Below are 23053 nucleotides of genomic sequence, written 5' to 3'. Positions count from 1 at the left end.
ATGGCCACACTGCCCCATTGATTTCAATGGGTAGGAGTGGTTTAGGAGTGGTGAATACACCGCTCCTTCACCGCTCCAAAGATGCGGCTAGCAGGACTTTTTTCACCGTCCTGCCAGCGCACTGCTCCAGTGTGAAAGCCCTCCGGCTTTCACACTGGAGTGAAAGGGGCCGTTTTTTTCAGGTGCAACACAGACGCTATTTTTAGCGCTGTGGCGCATGAAAACTGTCCCAGTGTGAAAGGGGCCTAAGGGACTACAGTTGTGCTCATAAGTTTACATACCCTGGCAGAATTTATGATTTCTTGGCCATTTTTCAGAGAATATGAATGATAACACAAACTTTTCCTTTCACTCGTGGTTAGTGTTTGGCTGAAGCCATTCATTATCAATCAACTGCGTTTACTCTTTTTAACTCAATCACAACAGAAACTACCCATGAGTTGATCGATCACCTAATTGTCTTAGTATCTCTTGCTCATAATATTTCTCAGATAGGAGAACAACATTGCCCCCTTTATCACTAGGCTTGATGATTCAATTTAGGGGGCTCACTAAGCTCTTTTAGAGCTATACGTTCCTCTTGCAGGAGATTATCCTGGTTAAACCTATCCCATCTGATCTTGGAGAGATCCTCTTGGAAAAGATCAAGAAATATCGCAATCCACCGGTAATTCCTGAATTGTGGCAATTTAATGGATTTGATATTGAGGTTCGCCTGTCTCTTCCATGGAGATCCGATAGAGCATTCACTTTCCATATCGTTTACATCATCTTCCATCAAAGAGACAAGGTCATCTATTGCTTGCTGCTCCCTTACATTATGGGAAGGTCCAGAATCTCCAGGAACATCTGATATATCAGAGTGAATCAATCTAATGCCGCGTACACACGACTGGACTTTACGGGAAACTAGGTCTGAAGGGATTAGTCCATCGGACAATCCTATCGTGTGAGGGCTAGTCCAATTGTTTTTAAAAAAAAAAAAACAGACGGACCTAGAAATAGAACATGTTTCAAATCTATCTGATGGACTCAATTCCGACGGACTAAAATCAGGAAACCATTTGTCTGTGTGCTGGAACGATGGACCAAATACGATGCAAGGGAAGCTATTGGCTGCTGGCTATTGAACTTGCTTGTTCAGTCCCATTTACTGTACGTCATCATGCAAAACTAATGGACTTACGAACAGACTTAGTCTGTTCATGTGTGGCCAAGTCCGTCCGTTCGGAAAGTCTGCCGAAAGTCCGTCGGGAAGACCGTCGAACCTAGTCTGCCGGAAAGTCCGGTCATGTGTATGCGGCATTAGATATACCTTCTTGAGAAATAGAGGGATTTCTTTGAGCACCTCAAAATTACTCATCCTATTGGTCAGTAAGAAGGATAGATCATGGGATAGTAACCGCATATGCCTGTCCTGGAGGTCGAAGTCGGAGAGGTTGATAATTCCCATTTTATCAGTATCATCCTATGTGATTCACATTTGGTGCATTGCAATTTGAGCCCATTCATTTTAAATGGGCTGAATAGCACTGGACCGCACCAATAGTAGTGAATGCACTACTTTAAAAAACACACTGCAGCTAGATCGTCTGGTACCATGCAATCCAGTGCAGGCAAACACACTATATGTACGGTCTCCGTTTGAGGTGTCGTTGACATTAACATTGACAGTTGCAGATCGTAACCCTTATGTGTTTCAGGAATCAAGCAGAGAATGTGGGTTTCCCACACTGCATTCTGGAGCATTAAACATTCAGAAGCAGGAAGAGGATGGGACATCCCTGCACAGATCATTTCTATAGGATCCAGCCCCCTGCACAATTTGAGACATACTTCATTATAGATAATTTAGGCCACTAAACCTTTAAAAGCAAAAGTAGAAATAAATATATTTGTGATGTTTTAATCTGACTGGTCTTCTTTGAACCAATCAGCTATTGCTGAATGCTTACTCAGAAATGTAAGGGACATATACCAGATAATTAGCTAAGCTTCCTGCACCAGAAATGAGTGCAGGAAACTGTCTGGAGTGTATGTCACATTAATTAAACAGACCTGTTTTAGGTCTATCTGTGTCACCTATGCCAGTTTCTATTTTAGAATGGAATAGAAACTGAAGTGGGTTCTGCGACCAATAACAAAGAGATTGCATCAGATTTCTGTATGAAAAACTGCCACATATCTCTGTCAGCTCCAGAGCTGGCAAACGGAATGTGAGCTGTCAACAGACAGCTCACAACCCTCTCTTTGCTCATACGAGCAGAGACTGCAGAGCCCACCTTCTCCCTCCCATCCCACACTCAGCTGGGGGGGAAGGGACGGACAGAAGAATTAAAATTATTTAGTGACTGACACAGCCTAGAACATGGAGTAGATCAGTCCTAATAGCAAGGGTTTGCATTCCATTTTGTTAATTAGGAGCAGCATCTGCTCCATTATCACGTTTATAAGAGTGGTACAAGCTTGTGTGTGCTTGCACCACTCTGTTCCTTTCAAACATAGAATGCAAGATAAATATCCTGTTTGGATCACTATAAATAATAAGTTATCAAATTACCTTAACAATATCTCTTCTGCTGACACCTTCAAACACCTCCAGCAGCCTGAGCTGGGATGCAACCGTTGGACATTGGTCAAAACTGCTTCTAAGAATATTTCCAAGTTGATGTTCCAGACTCTGCAATAAAAATATTCCACACTCTTAATGCCTTTGTCCAACATACCATGAAATGGAGTAATCTTTTTTCTTCCTCTAAAGACTATTTAGAATCCACCATATCATAGTACATCATGCACATAATGTTGTTTTTTGAGTGTCACACTCATGATTACATTTCAGATGTCTACGATGGAACAATGGTCCACACATCTCCCTGAAATACCTGAGCAGCATTACCCCCACCACAATGTTTAGCATGCTCTTCATCAATCTCAGACCATCTTGACAGGCAATGAGGATTTGCAAAGCACAGTAGACATTATTAACCAATCAGAAATCATCTTTTTTAATGTAAGAAATATGAATTCTGCTTGGCTGCTATTGGTTACTGTGATGTGCATACCGCTTTTAAAACTGTTCATTGAAGGCTGCAGATGTTCTAAAATGTACACTATTGCTTAGGCAATAGTGCACAATTAAGTGGATTAAATAGTATTGAAGCAACAGTGGTAAACTATAAACTTAGGAAAATGAGGGGCAAGGTTGGCCTGTTATTGCACTGCCTGCAGTACTGGATCTCGATTCTTCCCCCTGCAGCCCATCAAGTTCTCGACCTAGACTACTCATACTAAGGAATTTTTCATGAAATATAAAAAGTTTTTTCAGTTTTCATGATGGGGACTGTAGTTCCTGAACAACTGGAGGGCCATATAGTTTGGAGACTCCTGATCTAGAGTATCTATCTATCATAAAAGGAAACATGGCCAAAACACAGCCTACACCAGTTTGGTTTTCATATAGTGAGTCCTCACAGAGCACCACCACCCCACTTACATTGCTGCTCTCACAACCTTTCCGACAATTGGGCTCTCACCACCACCTGAGACTTGCTATCCACTTTCCTACAGCAGCTGTGCCCAATCATACTAATCTAGTGGATATACTGTACTGTAGGCCTGTGTGCAGACAGAGCTGCCCAGCAGGGTTGAGCATGCATGATTTTATCAAAAACAATTACAAGTAATATAATTTGTTCCCAATTTTCTACAATGTAGTACAAATGGGACTGAGCAATAAACTTACCTTAATCGTAGTTCTTAAATCAAAAAATGCTTTCTGAAATGGACTATTTTTGTCAATGATAAAAATATCTTTAACTTGGCTAATAAATGTATCTTTGGCCAGGCAATAGGAATTCCAGATATCCTGTACCATAGCATCCAAACTTGAAGTGCCAGCACCTCCTATTGCGGTTACAGCCTTTAATACCTCAAAATGCTTCATGGTCTCTACCAAATCAAGTACGTCATTGCATCTAGTAAGAAAAAAAGAATGCTTCAGTACAAGTAACATATATTACAATACACAATAATGAAACTGATTAAACACTACATGTTTATAGGTTCATTTATTAGGCCATGAAAAGTGGAACACAAGACAAGGTGTAATAACCCAGTCAAAATATATTCATCTTAAATGAGATGACACAATAACTGAAAAGATGGCATAATGTATTGCATGGTAGTTCTTTAAAGAGGCCTTTTTTTTTTCTTCTTTTTTTTTTTTTACAAACGTTAAAGCCAAATTTCAGGCATAACTTTTTATTTATTTTTATTTTATTTTATTTTATTTTTTTATAAACTTTGGTTGAGTTTTTGCTGTTGCCTGTGTTGGGGAGATTTCACATAATTTTCTCACCCTGTGGCAGCAGAAAGAAATGAGGGGACTAAAGATTTCCTATTTTCCTTTCTGAAGGAGAGTAAGAGAAATTCACCCCAATGGGAACACAAACCACAAATTAAAAAACGGCAACGGTTCTATCCATTTCTCATTCTGTCTAAAATGAAAAAAAGCTTTTGACTGGAGATAGGTTTGAATGGGTATTTACATTAAGATATTCACACTCACATTCTAATATCAATGATAATAAATAGTGAAAATCCATTACCAGGGATTTCCTGATTTTCTTATAGAGAGCGCTCACCTTTCCATAAACATATTCATATTCTGGAAACAAGTTGCATTGTACAGAGGCCAGGGAGAATCTTTCCATTTTGCATCTTCTTCATCCTTCTGATTTTTATCATTCATGGAAAGGTCCCTTCCATAAACTCTTGGAATTGGCACTTCATACATGGTAATGTTACAAACAGTTTCTGCTGCTTTCTTGGATCTGCAAAGAGTAACAGCACTCAATTAAGGAATCTCATGTTTTACTACACATTATGGAGGGCTTTATGGAATCAACAGCACTCTATGTGGGAAAAAAAACACTGTTTAAGAGGGGTGTCTCTTAAAGTTAGGCATATGTGAAGAGATAATATATAAGGATCTGTACCTAGCCATTGCTCTTCCTTAAAATGTCTCAGTTGAGCAGAACTGAAGAAGGAAAACTAGCTTTACTCCCATAATGCAAGAGGACCTTTCTGTATGTAAGCTGTACTGCCAGCCAGGGTCGTCTTTAAGGCAGGGCAAAAGGGGCAGCTGCCCTGGGCCCTGTCATTGTTATGGGGCCCAAAAGAGCTGCCTCATACTTGCCAACTATGCAGGTTTAAATTCCCTTGTCCCTTGAAGTTTTAGTCCTGTGCTATGTCCCAATATCTCAGTGTGAAGTGCTGGTACTAATGCTGCCCAGCTCTGCCCTATTGTTGTGTGCAGATGACTCACCTGCAGACCCTGTGCTTACATGAAAATAACCAGCATTCATATGGAAATAACGGCGACAATACTAAGTAAATAGCTGCGGCTGACGGGAATTTATATGTAAAGGCTGCATTCATATGTATATCATGCTCCCCTGCTGTGAGGAGATGATATGCTGTAACCTCTAGCAACTAATCAGTGAGCCGTAATGTGTGCTGTAACCTCTAACAACCAGTCAGTAAGCAGTAATGAAATGCTGTAACTGCTGGCAACCAATCGCAATTGCTGCCTGATCTGATACAGTAAACTTATTTTAAGTCTAGCTATTTATTGTATGTCTCAGAGCAGAGGGAGAGGGAAATTGCATGGGGGTGGGGGGGGGGGGCAAGAAATTTTTTGCCCAGGGTCCAATCAATATTAAAGAAGGCCTTGCTGCCAGCAACCATAGCTTTCTTCATAATGCCATTAAGTGTAAATCTGTGGTTTTCATGATCACCATGAAATGAGACAGCAGGTTGATACATGCACAGTGTAGTTTTATATGTTGTTCATACATGATTGTCAAACTAGTGTGATATGATTAACATAAATCATTTACTTTGTTAAGCTGGCATTTTCTTCCATCTTCATCATATTGAACTCATCAGCTTTGATTTTTACATCAAGGTAATTTCCACGAAATGTTGCACACATTTTTAAAGCTTCCTTTAGCAAACTGTATGCCTGTAATATAAATAAGAATGTACCGGTATATATTTTTTAAAATAAAAAAACATTTGTAATATACAAAATATGAATAATATAACAATATACAGTAGTAAAAATAATAATATGAAGTTGACTAGGGTTAATTCATATACCCAACTCAACCCATATTCTGATAACGTCCTACGCTTTTGCATGTTAGTCTCTGGTAGATATAATGAAAATCAACCCACTTTTTAGTAACTAGAATCCTTTTCTTTAAGATGTGCCCCTGACAATGATTCAAAGAAATATAGGCAAGATTTGTGTGGTGGTCATCTAAAGAGCAGTGCTAATACAATGACAAGAATGGTATACGCGGACCTTCACCAATAGGGACCCACACATATCATTCCATAATGTGATTAGATGGCTTGTGTACACCTAAGTATCTAAGTTAAAATTAATGACAATTCAAATATAATAGTGAAAAAAAAAATAACCAAGGTTAAAACTGTGACGTATAAAAAAGTGCCATGTGCAATAAAGGTGCAAAATATAAAAATAAGGGAAATGTAAACACAATAACATAATGTGCTCATAGCCATATAGCAAAATCATATATAAAAACAGTGGAATAATTGAAGAGGAAAAAAGTCCAAAGTAGTGTAGAAAAGTCCCAATATTAGAGAGACAGTAATCCAACGTTAACAACTGGTAATCTCAATTTACAAAGATAAGTCACCACCATGAAAGATCTCCACCACCTATAAAGTTGAATGCACTTACCAAGGCTTGTGAACCCGATCAACTTACGGTGTTGGGTCAACCAGGCAAAGGTTATTATACATCAGTAGAAGGATGTTTCCATAGTCACTCTCCAAAGGGCAGACTTTAAGGGATCACTTATGTATAATCACCTTTACCTGGTTGACCCAACACCATAGGTTGATTGGGTCCATGAGCTTTGGTAAGTGTCATTGACCTTATAGGGGGTGGAGATCTTTCATGGTGGTAACTTATCTATGAAAATTGGGATTACCAGCCATTAACACTGGATTACTATAAGAAAAAGGATCCAAAAATATAGAAAATTTACCAAATCAAATCATTATTCAACCAAAAAAATAATGTCAAAGCAATAACTCTAAGGCCAATAATACACGTTATCTCCTCCGATTCCGCAACATGTCTGGTTGATGAACAGTCATTCAGAAACAAACTGAAAAGCATGAAATGAAAAGCGCAAATCAACACTCACCAAACTTCTACTAACATGAAATTAGCAGAAGGAGCCCAAAAGGTGGTGGTAAAGATCTGAAAAACCACGTAGTAGTCTAGTATGTCACTACATTTGTAAATGTTGGCCAACATTTGTGTGACCATGTGTATGCAAGACAAGTTTGAGCCAACACCCTTCGGACAAAATTACACGGTTTTGTTGGCGGAAAGTTTGATTGTGTGTACAAGGCATTACTCATGATTATGTGTTTGTATGTTAATTTATATAATAACCTTTATACCTACATGCTTCATTCAAAGTCCCAATCCCATTTCCCCTCTTTTTTGAAACATTGGATTACTGTCTCTCTAATATTGGAACTTTTCTGACCCACTACTTTGGACTTTTTATCTTTAATTATTCCACTGTTTTCATATATGATTTTGCTATATGGCTATGAGCACATGATGTAATTATGTTTATATAATATTTTTCCTTTATTTTTATATTTTGCACCTCTTTTGCACATTGCACTTTATTATACGTCACAGTTTTAACCTTGGTTATTTTTTTTTCACAATTATATTTGGAATTGTCATTTATTGTAGCTTTTGTACTTAGATGTACACAAGCTATCTAATCACATTAGGGAATGATTTGTGCAGGTCCCTATTGGTGAGGGTCCACATATACCATTGTATTAGCGCAGCACATTATATTATATGATTTTTAACACAAAATTCCATGTCCTTTTGTGGTGCTAGCAGCTTTTTTCATATAGACACTATCAGTGTGTTATCTTTTTATACATTTAATGAGCAGTGTGCATAAATTATAATAGTCAAGTAGAAATAAATATTGCAGAACTTTTTTCTCCAACTAAAAAGGACTGTGTTGCCTTGTGTTTAAACAGCCTGCTGGTGCAACGCATTGTATACATGTACCAGATTGTAAATGTGCAACAGTATACAGAGATTAAAAGTTCAACAGTTGACTTATTACCTTTATATTTGAAAAATCCAAATTTATGAGTGACCAAGCTGTAACTTCTGAGTAGGTGTTAAGAAATTAAACATAATTCAGAAGTGCTCACTAAACCTAAAAGTGCCTAGCCAACTTAGATGTGGTTCTCACAGTATTCCCATTTTCTGCTATGTAATCAGAGTACTTCAGGCTTTTACAACATATTTATGGTGTCAAAATTTGGTAATTGAACACCATTTAAGTACTAAGTACGGAGGACATTTCATGTTACTTTGCTGTCTACTTAAATTTCAAAATCTGTATTGCCATTTAATGCAAAACTATTTAAAAAATATTTATATGTCTAACAATGATGTGAAATGTGTTTTCTGTATTGGGTCCTTGTAATATGTAAATACTCATAGTAATGTAACACCACAAGGGAAAAAAAAACATTAATTAAATCCGACTATAAGCTGTTGTATGCACAGCTACGGTATATGAAATATTTAGCAATTATTTGCACTCTCTAGCATAAATAAAATGTCTGTCCCTACAAATAAAGAATTTTTTTTTTTTTTACAATTACTTTTTTTGATATTAACAATTTATTTTACTTTCCTTATAAATTGGTGGAAGGTATCTCCTGCAACAGGTAGAAAAGAGATCTACAGGAATAGTGTGTTCTAGCAGTTGTGATAGATGATGTCAAAATAGGACTGGACACTTTTATCAAGAAAAAAATATATCAAAGGTAACCTAAATTACTAAAGTAGAACACAGATTCAGAGATTTATCCGACTGCACATTTGTAAAGTAAATTGGATAATGCTTTACAAAAGGTGTTTACCTATAGATCAACCAGGGTTTCTAAGGATGAAAGTTTTTGTCTGTCTGGACTCACTGGACATGTGTCTTTTGCACCCTTGTAACAATAGGCCTGTACAAAGATTTACTGGAAATATACTGTAGATATTCTTACCTGAGTATTCTGAAGCAAATTGTTTCCTAGCAGACCACAAGCTATCTGAACCACTTCATTAGACATTAGTTTAAGCAGATTTACAAATACTTTACGTTGCTGATAGTATCTATAAAAAAAAAGAAAAAATATTTATTAGAAGTATTTAGTCATCATACATGTATGTGTATGCAATTATCATAAAAAATATATATTATTTGATATGAATAATTAACATATATTTTTGCAACACAAGAGACAAGCTTAGTCTTAGGAATATCATCACAATTGCTCATTGTCTCTTATTATCACAAGACTAAAAAAGACCAATTTAAATGAAGAATTTTTACTGCTACCTGTTAAACACTGCATTATTGCTTCACATCACAGTCTGCATTTTATATCTCAGTGTGGAGCCTGCTCTGCAGAGAGCACTCCATGACTGGAGTAAAGGCTAATGACAGCTACTTAGAATGATATATACATGTCTCTTTTAACTTGATATCTATTATATTAAATTGCTGACAAGATAACCTCTAGAAAAGTAGAATGGTTTGGCCATGTTACATAGAAGTTCATATCACTGATGTGATGTATACAAACAGTAATGGAAAAAGGAAGAGACCAACAATTGGGGTAGGTGGGGGGGGGGGGACATAATACACTAAGAGTTAATGCAAGGAATATAATTTTTCCTTATCTTGGATAACTCACTTTCAGATCTATAGTGTAGCTGGATAAGTATGCATTCTCATGCAAATGCAGCTGACACTGATTACGCTTGAGAATCCCGGCAGGGGTCCTGGCGATTAGCTGCAGGAGGCAGCTCCATAGAGAGCAATGTAAGGCCGTTGGCTTCCACAGCTTATCACAGCCACTCATATGTAATTGTTCATGCAGCGATCACATGCGAGTGCCTGGCCCTGGATACCTGGTCCTTGCATAAGCAATTACATGCAAGAGTCTGTGACTAGCTTTAAGGAGGTGGCAGTCTTCCATTGCATTCATTGTGGCTGCCTCCTGCAAAAAATCACCAGGAACCCCCAAAAGGCGATGTAATCAGTGTGTGAATGCACCCCAAGAATGCATGCTTTTGTGTTAGTTACTAGATGCAAGAGATACAGTAACAAGAAAATTGGTTGTGGACATAGATACACACAGTTTGGAGCTATAGTGGTCTTTGGAAGGGCCAGGAGGAACAAGTTAGATAGGCCATACATGATTCATTTTCATTTGTTTAACCAGCAGGTGGAACAAAAGAAAATTAATGGTTTCCCTCTTCCACATATTCAAGCTGGATGGGGGAATCCCTCCCGTGGAGCTATTGTATTCTGACATCGGGGAGGCTTCCTCACCCTCAGAATACACTCAATAACACCACCAGCTAATGGATAATTCACATCTTTTATGTAAACTATAAATGCATATGTTTACCTGCTAATGTTTTAAAACAGATTTCCAAGGAAACTGTCTCTGATCACAGTGATCACATTCTGTACCATATGGTCTAGTAGGATCCCAGAATACTATATGCCAAATGATATGTTTATTAAACTGAACTATAAAAACTTGCAAATGTTCTTTTTAGTAATGAGAAAAGAGAAAAACCGCGCAATCCCTAATAATGAATATTAAGGTATAAACACCTCACCCAAAACTGGATATGAACCCTAAGTGATTATAGTTCAATAACACCTGTTTCAGAAAGGAATCTCATAAAGTGCAAAGTATTATATAAGAAGTGTTATATAAAAATCACATCACTATAAATCCCAAACCTATTGTGTGACGTATACTAAACACATTCGACAATACATATGCAACAGTGTCACTAATTACATATACAGTGAATCACAATAATATTGTGCCATATACTGACACACACAAAATAAAAATGTGCAAATAAATAAATCACATAGATTATTGATATGTCCTCATTGTGATAGTTCTTGTAAAAAACAAGATTTTTTATATTATATATATATATATATATATATATATATATACTGTAGACGAAACACCACGTGTCACAGATAACTCCAAGTCTCTGAATCGTGTTCCAACGTAGAGCAAACTGAAGTGCACCACCACCACTGTAGGGGGAGACAAAAAAAACTTTTTTTGTCTCCCCCTACAGTGCAGTACCCGGCAGGAAGAGTGCTCTTTTCCTTCCTATGGTGGACCATTCGCTTTCCCTGTTGGAATATTCTCGAGTTGTGTTCCTGTTTGGAGCCAGGGTTGGATGATTCAAGTTTATGTATGGCCTGACCTGACCCCTTAAAGCGCACCTTACTAGGATATCTGGTAAGGAGCCAATCTTATTTGTTTGTTGGTGGTGCACTTCAGTTTGCTCTACGTTGGAACACGATTCAGAGACTTGGAGTTATCTGTGACACGTGGTGTTTCGTCTACAGTATATATATATATATATATAAAATCTTGTTTTTTACAAGAACTATCACAATGAGGACATATCAATAATCTATGTGATTTATTTATTTGCACATTTTTATTTTGTGTATGTCAGTATATGGCACAATATTATTGTGATTCACTGTATATGTAATTAGTGACACTGTTGCATATGTATTGTCAAATGTGTTTAGTATACGTCACACAATAGGTTTGGGATTTATAGTGATGTGATTTTTATATAACACTTCTTATATAATACTTTGCACTTTATGAGATTCCTTTCTGAAACAGGTGTTATTGAACTATAATCACTTAGGGTTCATATCCAGTTTTGGGTGAGGTGTTTATACCTTAATATTCATTATTAAGGATTGCGCGGTTTTTCTCTTTTCTCATTTATATACGTATATAACTTTTTTGGTGTATATTAGAACTGCAGCATTACTTATCTTTATTCATTTCTTTATTCTGTAGCGCAATTTTTTTCCCCTTTTTTCTAGTTTCTTTTTAGTAATGGTTAAGGTAGATCAAGTTAGATCTTATCAGAATAGATAATATAAATGTCAGAAAGAGAGTTTTTTATCGTAATACGGTATTTTGTAGTTCTGAAATCTTTTCACCTTAAGCAAAATAGGATGTTTCAAGGTTTCTTACGTTTTTTTTTTTTTTTTGATTGGCTAAAGTTTGGCAGACGTTGCTATAATAATAATATTCTCTTTAGTCTAATAAACATGTCCAATAAATAGGTAAATGAACAGAAACAATTCTAGTCTTTTTATAAAACATAATAACATATAAAAAACAATTTATCTTAAAAGCAGTTGATATGATGACAAGCTGAAAGATTAAATAACATGCAATTACATCTAAAAGTTGTGATTATTTTAAATGCTAAAGAAATATCCAGTTACCTGTAACTGTTGTAAAAGTGTACTTACCTAGAGTGCTTCCAAACAAAATACAAATGGTGGAGCATTTGAAAAAAACACTTCTGCTTCTCTGAGTGGAGCCTGGCAGATTTTAGTTGATCATAGCACGTAACCAATGTCTTTAGGAACATCAAGTTTTCTTTTGCTTGATGCCATTCCTAGTAATAAAGAATATGTTGGCAATTACAAGTTCACTAAACCAACCGACTCATTGACAGTTGTGAACTATGTATTTAAAATTGTTTTTACGTAAAGTGTGTACAGTATTCAACCTCCCTTAAATGAACATACGTTCTTTCTTGTTTCAAAGATTTTTATTAAGGTTTAAAAAGTACAAATCATACAGTTCTCAACATTTCTTTGGGTATTGCACGTTGGTTATAACATTACATACATATACTTGCAATGGGAATCATTCTTGAATGTCCCTAGTCATCGGGTTAGCTGTCAGTTTCCTCTGTGCAGTACTAAGCAGCCGCAAACCCTTAGCAAGTGGGACAATATGCACATTAAACTGTATGTAGACTCCGCTACTTTACCCTTCCTAGCCTTGCCTATGAGCCGAGGCTGGCTCCATCCTGTAAGTCCATCATGTACAGGGGGGCGCCACCCCTCCCGTGACCCCCGACGCACCCCCCAACAGTGGGGGCTGCCAGTTCTTGGGCCTCAGGCACGGGGTCCCCCCCACACATCAACGGTTCAACTCAGCGAGAATCAAGATATTATCAACCCTTAACTAGGTAAGATGGGAGAGGGGAAAAAAAGAGTAGAATGAAATGAAAAGGAAGTTGGGAGTAGTGAAAGAAGTAGAGAAGAGGGGGGAGAGGGGGCTCCACGCTGCCCTGGTCGGTTAAGAGGGGTCTTCAGTTGATAGAGTCCGAGGGTCATTAGACAGGTATTTGATCCAAGGGTCCCATACTTTATGAAATGCCTTTTGTCCTGCACTATTGCCGTAAGTCTTTCGTTCAACATAATCCATGATAGTTTATGTTTAAATTGATCTAGTGGTAGGACTGCCGACCTCCAATTTCTTGCAATCGGGATTTTAGCCGATATGAATATAAAGGCCAGCAGCCTCCCACTATGTTTGGGGGCCTCAATAACCTTGCCCCCAACATACGTTCTTTCTAAGGGCAGCCTTACACTATATCAGCCTTTTTCAACCAAGGTACCCAGGCACCCTGGGGTGCCGTGAGTTTTTTTCAGGGGTGCCTTGGCAAAATGCCTAAAAATCAAAGATCAAATATTATATATAAGCCAACAAGTGGATTAAGCCTGCCTTTTAATTACACATATCCATGAGTTTTCATTATGCACCATTACGACTTCTAGACACTGGCATCCTAACAACCAATGGTGTCATCAGTTGATTAGGAGGATGTCTGTACAGCAGGGGTGCCCAACCAGTGGCCCAGGGGCCACATATGGCCCGCAGAGTCCTCTGATGTGGCCCGCGACCTCCTGCTCTGTGATAGAATAGAATACTGTTATTATTAATAGTAAGTTTATTGCTAAAATCACAGTGTATATGGTGTATATGTGGGCATAGCTGTTCTGCATTGGTTACTGAGCTGCAGGTGCAGAGCACCTGAGGGTTACCTGCACTGAGCCATAGGCCCCTTTCACATGGTCAGTCTGACCCAATTGGACCCTCCATTCACCTCTAAAGGGTAGCAGATGTAAATAGACTTGTGTCCGTTTACAAACGCCTACCTCCAATCCGATCCACAAAAAAAAAAAAGTAGAGTGGGCTCTATAGAGCAGAGTGGGCTGCCATGCTCCTGCTCCACTCATTGTGGCCCGCAACCTGTTACCAAGTCACCCAAGAGAGCCACCAGAGGGCACGCGCACTGCACAGCAAGGACCTGATGTGCGTGGTGTGTGAGCACAATAGCCGCTAACCACTCGCAATCGCGTGCACAAGAGCCAGAAGTAGGAATGACAATCTGTCATCTCTCCTAGTTAGTCCCATCCCCACACAGAATACAGTGAGTGAACCCACAGTTAACCCCTTCCTTGCCAGTGACATTTATACAGTAATCAGTGCATATTTATAGCACTGATTGCTCTATAACTGTCAAGGGTCCCAAAAATTGGTCAAAAGTGTCCAATCTGTCCACCGCAATGTTGCAATACTGCTAAAAATCGCAGATCATTGCCATTACTAGTAAAAAAAAATATTAAAAACGCCATAAAAATGCCATACATTTTCCTATAGTTTGTAGAGGCTATAACTTTTGCGCAAACACATCAATATACACTTGTAATTTTTTACCAAAAATATGTACAAGAATACATATTGGCCTAAACTGATGAACAAATGTATTTATTTTTTTAAATTTGGGGGATATTTATTATAGCAAAAAGTAAAAAAAATTGTTTTTTTTTTTTTTTTCAAAATTGTTGCTCTTTTTTTGTTTATAGCGTGAAAGATAAAAAATGGCAGAGGTTATCAAATATCACCAAAAGAAAGAAAAAAAAGGGCGCAAATTTTGTTTGGATACAGCATTGCATGACTGCATAATTGTCAGTTAATGTGACGCAGTGTCAAATTGTAAAAAGTGCTCTGGTCAGGAAGGGGGTAAAATCTCATTATGTTTGCTTCCTGCAAACTATGATCTCCAATGAACGAATGAATGCACTATAATGGGGTTATTACTTTTTGAAAATCAAGGTTTGAGCAAATGCTGCATTCATCTGCAAGATCTCGTGTACATAGATAGGTGAAATTGCATTTGTCTGTAAAGATTACATTCTAACCAGTAGATTATTATACATATTTCGGTACTTATGGGTTCATAGTACTCAATTTAGCATGTATATAACATGTGCACATTTTTTGTACAGTAATTAAAAACACTCTAAGTAAGATCTTTTTTTTTATTATTCTCACCTTTTGTACATCATTTGTCACTGCAGAAATTGAATTACCATACATGCTTTTAGCCTGCTCCAGATGGTAGACAATCTCTCTGGCTTCAGTAGAATTTAACTGCAGGCTGATAGATTCCAGATTGTGAATGTGCATTTCCCACATCTCCTTTTCCTGATAAATCCCTGCCATTACACCCTTGGCTTTAATCTCAGCAAGAGGTTCATGTTTGAGCACAACCTGTAGAGAAAGATTATATGAGTGAATAAATGAATAACAAAGGAATAACAATCTTAAATAAATCTGTGCTTTGTCCCAACAGATGCTTATACTTAACTCCCCTTCACACTCCTGCTTACACAGGCAGTGGGTAGCTGAGTGGTCAAGCAACAGTACTGCCACCTTGGGTGAATGGGAGTGGGCCAAATGTTCTTTTACACCCAGAAGAACCTGGTGAGGTATCAGGTAGAATCATATTAAAGTGAACCTGTTGCTTTGTCTTATAAAAGACAATGCAAGCTACTTTGAATTTTTTTTGTTTTAGGAAGGGGTTTATCCTTTTTATACTTTTCTCCACTAAATTTAATTTTTTCATATAGGGGAACAATAGTCCCCTATGTGATGCTATTTTGTTTAGACGATACATTAGGCGTCTTTTAGATCCTTTTTGTCCTTTAGCCCCTGTACACACGGTCGGAGATTTCGACAACCAAATCCGTCGGATTTTGTCCGTCAGATCTTGTCCGAAACTGTTGCATACACACGGTCGGACAAAGTTGTCGAAAAATCCGATCTTTCAGAACGTAATGACGTAATTTCGTTACGATGGGACTACATTCAGGCTAGTAGCCAATAGCTTTGATGTAGGATCTGAGCATGCGTGGCACTTTGTCCGATCAAAATTCTCTACACATGATCGGAGTATGTCCTATCGGACCAGTTTGTCGGAAAATATATCCAACAAGTTAGAAAATTGGGTCCGACGGATATTCAGACGGAATCAGTCCGATGCATACCACACACAGTCGGATTATCCGACAACACGGTCCAATAGGACACATTCCGGCGGATTCTCCGACCGTGTGTACAAGGCCTTAGACTTTGGAATTTACTATGTAGTGCTGTCATTTTATAGCACATATCTTCAGTAATTAGTTGAAAGGGCATCCAGAAGTTTTTGTGGACAACAGTGGACCAACCCAATGTTTTGTTTTTTTCCCCATGGTTACAGGAACACATTATATAGTTCTCACCTTGATCTGCCTTATCCAGCCAATGACTGATGTTTCCAAAATATGTATTGCAGCTCCATGCGTGTTGAATAATGAGGTGTTTTTCAATAATTCAAGAGAGGGAATGGGAAGTACAATGGAACCCTTTAAAGAAAATGAAAGATGTTTTTGTTCAATGGCGACACATGTGCGTTATGATTTCATCCACCTGACCACTTTTGTTTTCAGCTCTTACATTTCTAGAAATGTAGTAAGTACAGTATATACGTAACTGATAGAGGAACAGTAACAAGTCAGCGTTGGAAACAATTCCTATGTGTAGGCAGCACACATTAGGTTTAATATACAGAAACCTCACAATTAGGGCACAATAATAACAAAGCGACACAAACTAAAAATTATATATCAAACCTTAAAAAAAGTCCTTCTAAAATAAGCATCCGTAAAAACTGTCCTCCACCATCCAATGGACTTCACTGGATAGAGTGAAAACTCACCAAAAATAACTGGTGCCAAATCCTAAGCAGATGAGCTTGGCACAGGCTGGAATGTTTGTAAAAGAGAATCTCTTGGATTCCAACAGGCTTTTTTGCTTCTTGTGATTTGGCAGCAATTACTGCTGGTGAGTTTGCATTCTGTCTGGTGATTGGTGGAGCACACTTTTCTGTGGAGGTTATGTTAATGGTGGAGGAATTCACAAATATCCATTGGTGACTGCATATTTTATTATCTGGTGAGCAGTGTGTACATTGTGTGAATACTAAATACTACACTGCGGTCCCTCTTTTTTAATGGTATGTGAGCTTTGTCTATACAGTAATCTGATATAACTCTGCCCAGATTTGGTGGGGTGAAACACCTGGCCAAAGGCTGGAGCTGATTTAACCACTTGCTTACTGGGCACTTAAACCCCCCTCAGTCCCAGACCAATTTTCAGCTTTCAGCGCTGATGCACTTTGAATGACAATTGCGCGGTCATACAACACTGTACCCAAATGAAATTTTTATCAATTTTTTCCCACAAATAGAGCTTTCTTTTGGTGGTATTTAGTTACAGCTCGGAGTTTTATTTTTTGCTAAACAAACAAAAAAAGATGCAAAAAAATAAATAAATCATGTTTTAATAGTTTGTTATAAAATTTTGCAAACGGGTCATTTTTCTCCTTCATTGAAGTGCGCTGATTAGGTGGCACTGATAGGCTGCATTGGTGGGCACTGATGGGCTGCATTGGTGGGCACTGATAGGCTGCATTGGTGGGCACTGATAGGCTGCACTGGTGGGCACTGATAGGCATAGTTAAGGCGGCACTAATAGGCACAGATAAGGCGGCACCGATGGGCACAGATAAGGCGGCACTGATGGGCAAAGATGGGCACAGATAAGATGGCACGGATGGGTGGCACGGATAAGTGGCACGGATGGGTGGCACGGATGGGCACTGATAGGTACCACTGATAGATGGGACTGATGGGCACTGATAGGTGGCTCTGATAGGTGGCACTGCTGGGCACTGATGGGCGGCACTGCTGGGCACTGATGGGCGGCACTGGGGTGCAGAACCTTTTTTTTTCTCCTCGAGGAGGAATACTAGCCGATTACCGGCTCCGTTATATCACATGATCAGCTGTCATTGGCTGACAGCTGATCACGTGATAAGGGGTCGGGATCGACCCCTTGCACGGATCGGTGATCAGGCGAGTCTCATGGACTCGCCGATCACAGAGCGCGACGCGCGCGCCCCTCAGGGGGCGCGCAGGCCGCTCGTACATGGGACTACGTCTATTGACGTCATCCCGGAAAAGGAGATCCGCGCTGTAGCCGTCATTTGGCTATAGCGCGGATCTCAAGTGGTTAAAGGGAATCCAAGAGGTCCTCTTTTCCAATTACTCCAACCAATATTTCTGGTGAGGCTTCACTTTATCTGGTAATGTCCATTGGATGATGGAGGAGAATGTTTAAGGATGTTTATTTCAGAAGGAATTTTTCCACATTTTATATATCATTTATATTTTGTGGCGCTTCATTATTATGAAGTAACTGATATATGCTGGCCATGCTTGTAATCTCTGTATAGACTGCTTTGTTTGCAAAGGAATGTCCCCCAGAGCTTAATGAAAGAAGTGAAGCTTTTTACATCCATAGAAACCTTAGGTATAAACTAAAATCTCCAGTATCATACAACAGCGGGCTATAATGGCAACAAAGTGGAGACATGACTGAGTAAAATAATAATCTTTATTATACAAGGTTAAAATGAATAAAAATATAAGTATTCAGCCCCAAACAGATGGGAAGAAAATTGATGCTTTCTATGAACTGTAACTAGCTCACAGATAATCCATATAATCAATTGTGTACAGAAAGGAAAGACAATCCAAAGAATGAGATGCTTTATGGGCTGCTGTCTGTACAGTCAACGTTAAGCCAAATATTTGGCAAAACGTTGACTGTACAAAGAGCAGCCCATAACGCATATCATCTTTTGGATTGGATTGACTTTTATGTATAGAGATGATTATACGGATTATCTGTGAGCTATTTATAGACCATAGAAAGTATCTAATTTCTCTACATCTGTTTGGGGCTCGATACTTCTATTATTCATTTTACCTTGCATAATAAAGATTATGTTATTTTACTCAGTTATGTCTCCACTCTGTTGCCGTTATAGTCCGCTATTGTAGGATACTGGAGAATTTTTGTACAGTTATTACCTAAGCTTTCTACTTGTTTTGATATGGATGAGGCCAAAAAAATTTTTTTGTTGAATTACGCTTTTTTCATCCAATCATGTACAAATTTTCCTTGAATATGATTGGGTACTCTTTACAAAGTGAAATTTTACCACATTCACTAAGCTCTGGAGAAAAATTCCCTGCAAAGTGAACAGCCTATTTGGCCAAGGTGTATGCTTTTTCTTCTTTTTTTTGTGTACTACTCCTAAAATGTGTTAAAAGTGTATTCTTTGTAAAAAAAAATATATATATATATATATAAAAATTTAAAAAAAGTGTTCCAACCTACCTGTGCTTGACCTGCAATGACTTCCAGGCTCCCAGTAAACCGATGTAAAACATCAATGATCTTGTCATTGCTGTATATTCCACCTGCTGCACTGTTGTTTGTCAAAAGTGGCAAGTAGACTTGGTGAAGAAGACTATCAAAATACTTTAACGGGAGTCTATCACAGTCCACAGAAATCACATGGTCAGCTAAAATTGAATTGGATAATGTTATTTATTTTATATCAGGCATTTTTAATATGTACAGTATGCATAGTGTCTTAATATAAAGATTGTGGTGCATTATGTATTATAATGAACACTCATGCAAATGATAAAGGCAGGGCCATTTTAATATTGATTGTACCCTGGGCAAAAATTTTCTTGGGCCCTCCCGAATCCACTGTTTGTGTGTAGTGTGGGCTCAAGGGACAGCTGCTTTGGGCAATACAACAATGACTGGGCTCGGGGCAGCTGCCCCTTTTGCCCAGTGTTAAAGATGGACCTGAATAAAGACAATTCATATGTCCAAAGGCATTAGTTTTTAGGTACTAGTAGACAACTAGTAGACAACTCTGTTAGCTTATTTCCAGTGGATTACAATTGAATGATTGATCTCCAGGCATTGGCAAAGCACTTCATTGCATCAGTACAAACATCTGAACTATTACTGGATAAAATTATTGTGCCATAAACTATCCAAACAATATTCAGATTTTCTGCATGTTCTCCCTGTGTATGTATGGATTTTCCCTGGGTACTTCAATTTCCTTCAACACTCCAAAGACATGCTGATAGGTCAATTGGCTCCTGACTAAAGAGCAAAATTCTGCAATGAGTTCCAGCAGGATGGACATTTTGAAGGGCTTTCATCACCACCAAGAGAAAATGGAGGTCTCCGTTTAGCAATCACTCAAAGAAGGAGTGGACCTCCTATAGTAGCAAGGTCACACACACCTGCAGATACAGCCCTCTGTGGGGTCCAAGATAGGGCAAGGCGCATAAAGGAATAAAGGCTCCGAAGTCATCTTTAAAATTTCATTTATTTCCTAAAATCTTTAAGTTGGATGTACAAACATCATAAAAAACACTTGCCGGCAAACAAATTTGAACACCCCCGGGGTAACGTGGGGTGTACTGATGTCAGCGCGTAGCTCTGCCTGACATGTTTCATCATACTAAATGTCTTCCAGGGGCATGGGTGAGTCATCACCTTTTATAACACAAAAAGGGAGCCAAGCCTCCCTTTCACCTAGTGACAATCTTGCAACCAGAAATATTAAAACAGCACTCTTTGTATACAAAGAACCAAACCTCATGATATGGAAACTCGTCTTGCTATTTTACCCAAAAAGTGGATCTAGTCCATGAAATATAAAAATACATAAAAAATATACGGATAAAGATAAAAATAGCATCAGATGTAAACCCATTTCGAAAATTTATATATATATATATATATATATATATATATATATATATATATATATATATATATATATATATATATACATATACACACACACACACACACACACACACATACACTTTATATATAATATATATATATATATACACACACACAAAATTCAATTAAAAAGGTATTATTATCCAGTTGTCACTTTGAAATGAGGACCTCTAGTGGACACAGCTGGTCTTTACTCAAAGAACACAAATATATGCATATACAAAAAACATTAATGCTATATATACACAAATAAAAAATGGTAAAAATATATTAAGCATTATCAATGAAGACATTAATTTCCATATCTACATTGAGGCCTAGAGGTCTGAGACATTTAACCCTATATATGCAACAAATTTTGAGTTTGGAAATAGCACGTCTCTTGGGTCCTCCTCTCCAATGTGATCACAACTTATCAATACCTATTAAAGGAGGTACCTCTAGGATTTTGGTTATGAACCTCAAGGTAGTGCCTAGAAACTGGATGACCTTTAACCCTCTCCTAATATTCCCAATGTGCTCGTTGAGTCTTACTTGGAGAGATCATATCGTACGTCCTACGTATTGTAATCCACAGGGACAGGTCAAAAGATGAACTACACGGGTAGTCGAACATGTGATGAAGGGCTTTATTTGAAATTCGTGGGAATTGCAAGTAGAAATAAATTTAGCGGTTTTCCTGTCTCTAATATAATTAATGGAGCAAACAGTACATCTTTTACACTTATGGTATCCTGTCAAATTCTGGAAGAACATACATTTGTTATTAGGGGGGGCACAAACACCAGGGGCTATTGAGTCCTTCAAAGAAGGAACTCCTCTAAATACCATCCGTGGTTTGTGAGGGAGAATAGGGCCAAGTATATGATAATTTTTTAATGTATGTCATTGTTTATGTACAAGTTTTTTAATCAAAAAATATTGATGGGAAAATCCAGTGACAAAAGGCCACAAAGAATTGTTTTGTTCACTGAACACTTTAGGTTTCTCAACCAAAAGGCGATCCCTATTCAATTCCTCGACTTCAGTTAATCTTTGTTCGAGGACTTGAGCTGAATAACCTCTCTCTGTAAACCTATTAGTTAAGACTTTAGCTTGCACCTTAAAGTCCTCTATTTTGGTGCAATTGCGCCTAAGGCTCATAAATTGACTTTTTGGAACTAAATCTAGCCATAAGTGATGATGACAACTATCACAGGGGTAGATGTGAGAAACTGACCCACTCAACTCATATTTGCAGGTCTAAAAAAAATGTATGGTGTATTGCTATGCTTTATATTTAAATTCTATACCCCTATCATTATCATTGAAATGCTCAATAAAAGTATGCAAAGACTCCCTCGTGCCATTCCATAGGAGGAGGACATCGTCGATATACCTAGTGCACAAAACCAATTGAGGTCTGCGGTTGGCATAGATGACGTCCTCCTCCCATTTACCAAAGAATAGATTGGCTAGGCTGGGGGGCAATTTTGAGGGATTGTGAGGGAAATGAGGGATTATTGTGTATTATGATGCAATGTCTGCAGTGACTAACCAATAACGCTCTCTATATGTATAACTATTCAATTTACAGTTGTACTCATATGTAAGTTTACATACCCTGGCTGAATTTATGATTTCTTGACCATTTTTCACAGAATATGATAATGACTGCAAAAACTACCCAAATGACCCTGTTCAAAAGTTTACATACCCTGGTGATTTTGGCCTGATAACATGCACACAAGTTGACACAAAGGGGTTTGAATGGCTATCAAAAGTAACCATCCTCATCTGTGATCTGTTTGCTTGTAATTAGTGTGTATAATAGGTCAATGAGTTTCTGGACTCCTGACAGACCCTTGCATCTTCCATCCAGTGCTGCACTGACATTTCTGGATTCTGAGGCATAAAGGAAAGCAAAAGAGTCAACCTCTAAACAAGAAGTGGACTAAAATTTCAGCTACAACTGCCAGGAAAATTGTTTGAGATGCAAAGAAAAACCCACAAATAACTT

The 23053-nt window shown here is 38.1% G+C and overlaps 1 protein-coding gene across 1 annotated transcript in view; it reads right to left on the bottom strand.

Moving 5' to 3' along the window:
* Positions 1–23053, bottom strand: part of LOC143983065 (uncharacterized) — a 695051-nt gene that overhangs the window by 647926 nt on the left and 24072 nt on the right. Inside the window, exons 4-12 of the mRNA XM_077482312.1 lie at positions 19609–19796; positions 16605–16727; positions 15373–15591; positions 12489–12637; positions 9157–9265; positions 5904–6028; positions 4647–4835; positions 3746–3977; positions 2561–2680 (exon numbers count right to left, since the gene is read on the bottom strand). Coding sequence (XP_077338438.1) covers positions 2561–2680; positions 3746–3977; positions 4647–4835; positions 5904–6028; positions 9157–9265; positions 12489–12637; positions 15373–15591; positions 16605–16727; positions 19609–19796 — 1454 coding nt within the window. The remainder of the gene's footprint in view (positions 1–2560; positions 2681–3745; positions 3978–4646; positions 4836–5903; positions 6029–9156; positions 9266–12488; positions 12638–15372; positions 15592–16604; positions 16728–19608; positions 19797–23053) is intronic.

The sequence above is a fragment of the Lithobates pipiens genome, unplaced genomic scaffold, assembly GCF_037356315.1.
Source record: "Lithobates pipiens isolate NorthernLeopardFrog02 unplaced genomic scaffold, aLitPip1_a1.2 Scaffold_16, whole genome shotgun sequence".
NCBI lineage: Eukaryota > Metazoa > Chordata > Amphibia > Anura > Ranidae > Lithobates > Lithobates pipiens.
The sequence above is the reverse complement of the archived record's forward strand: the minus strand, read 5'-3'. Positions and strand labels throughout refer to the sequence as shown.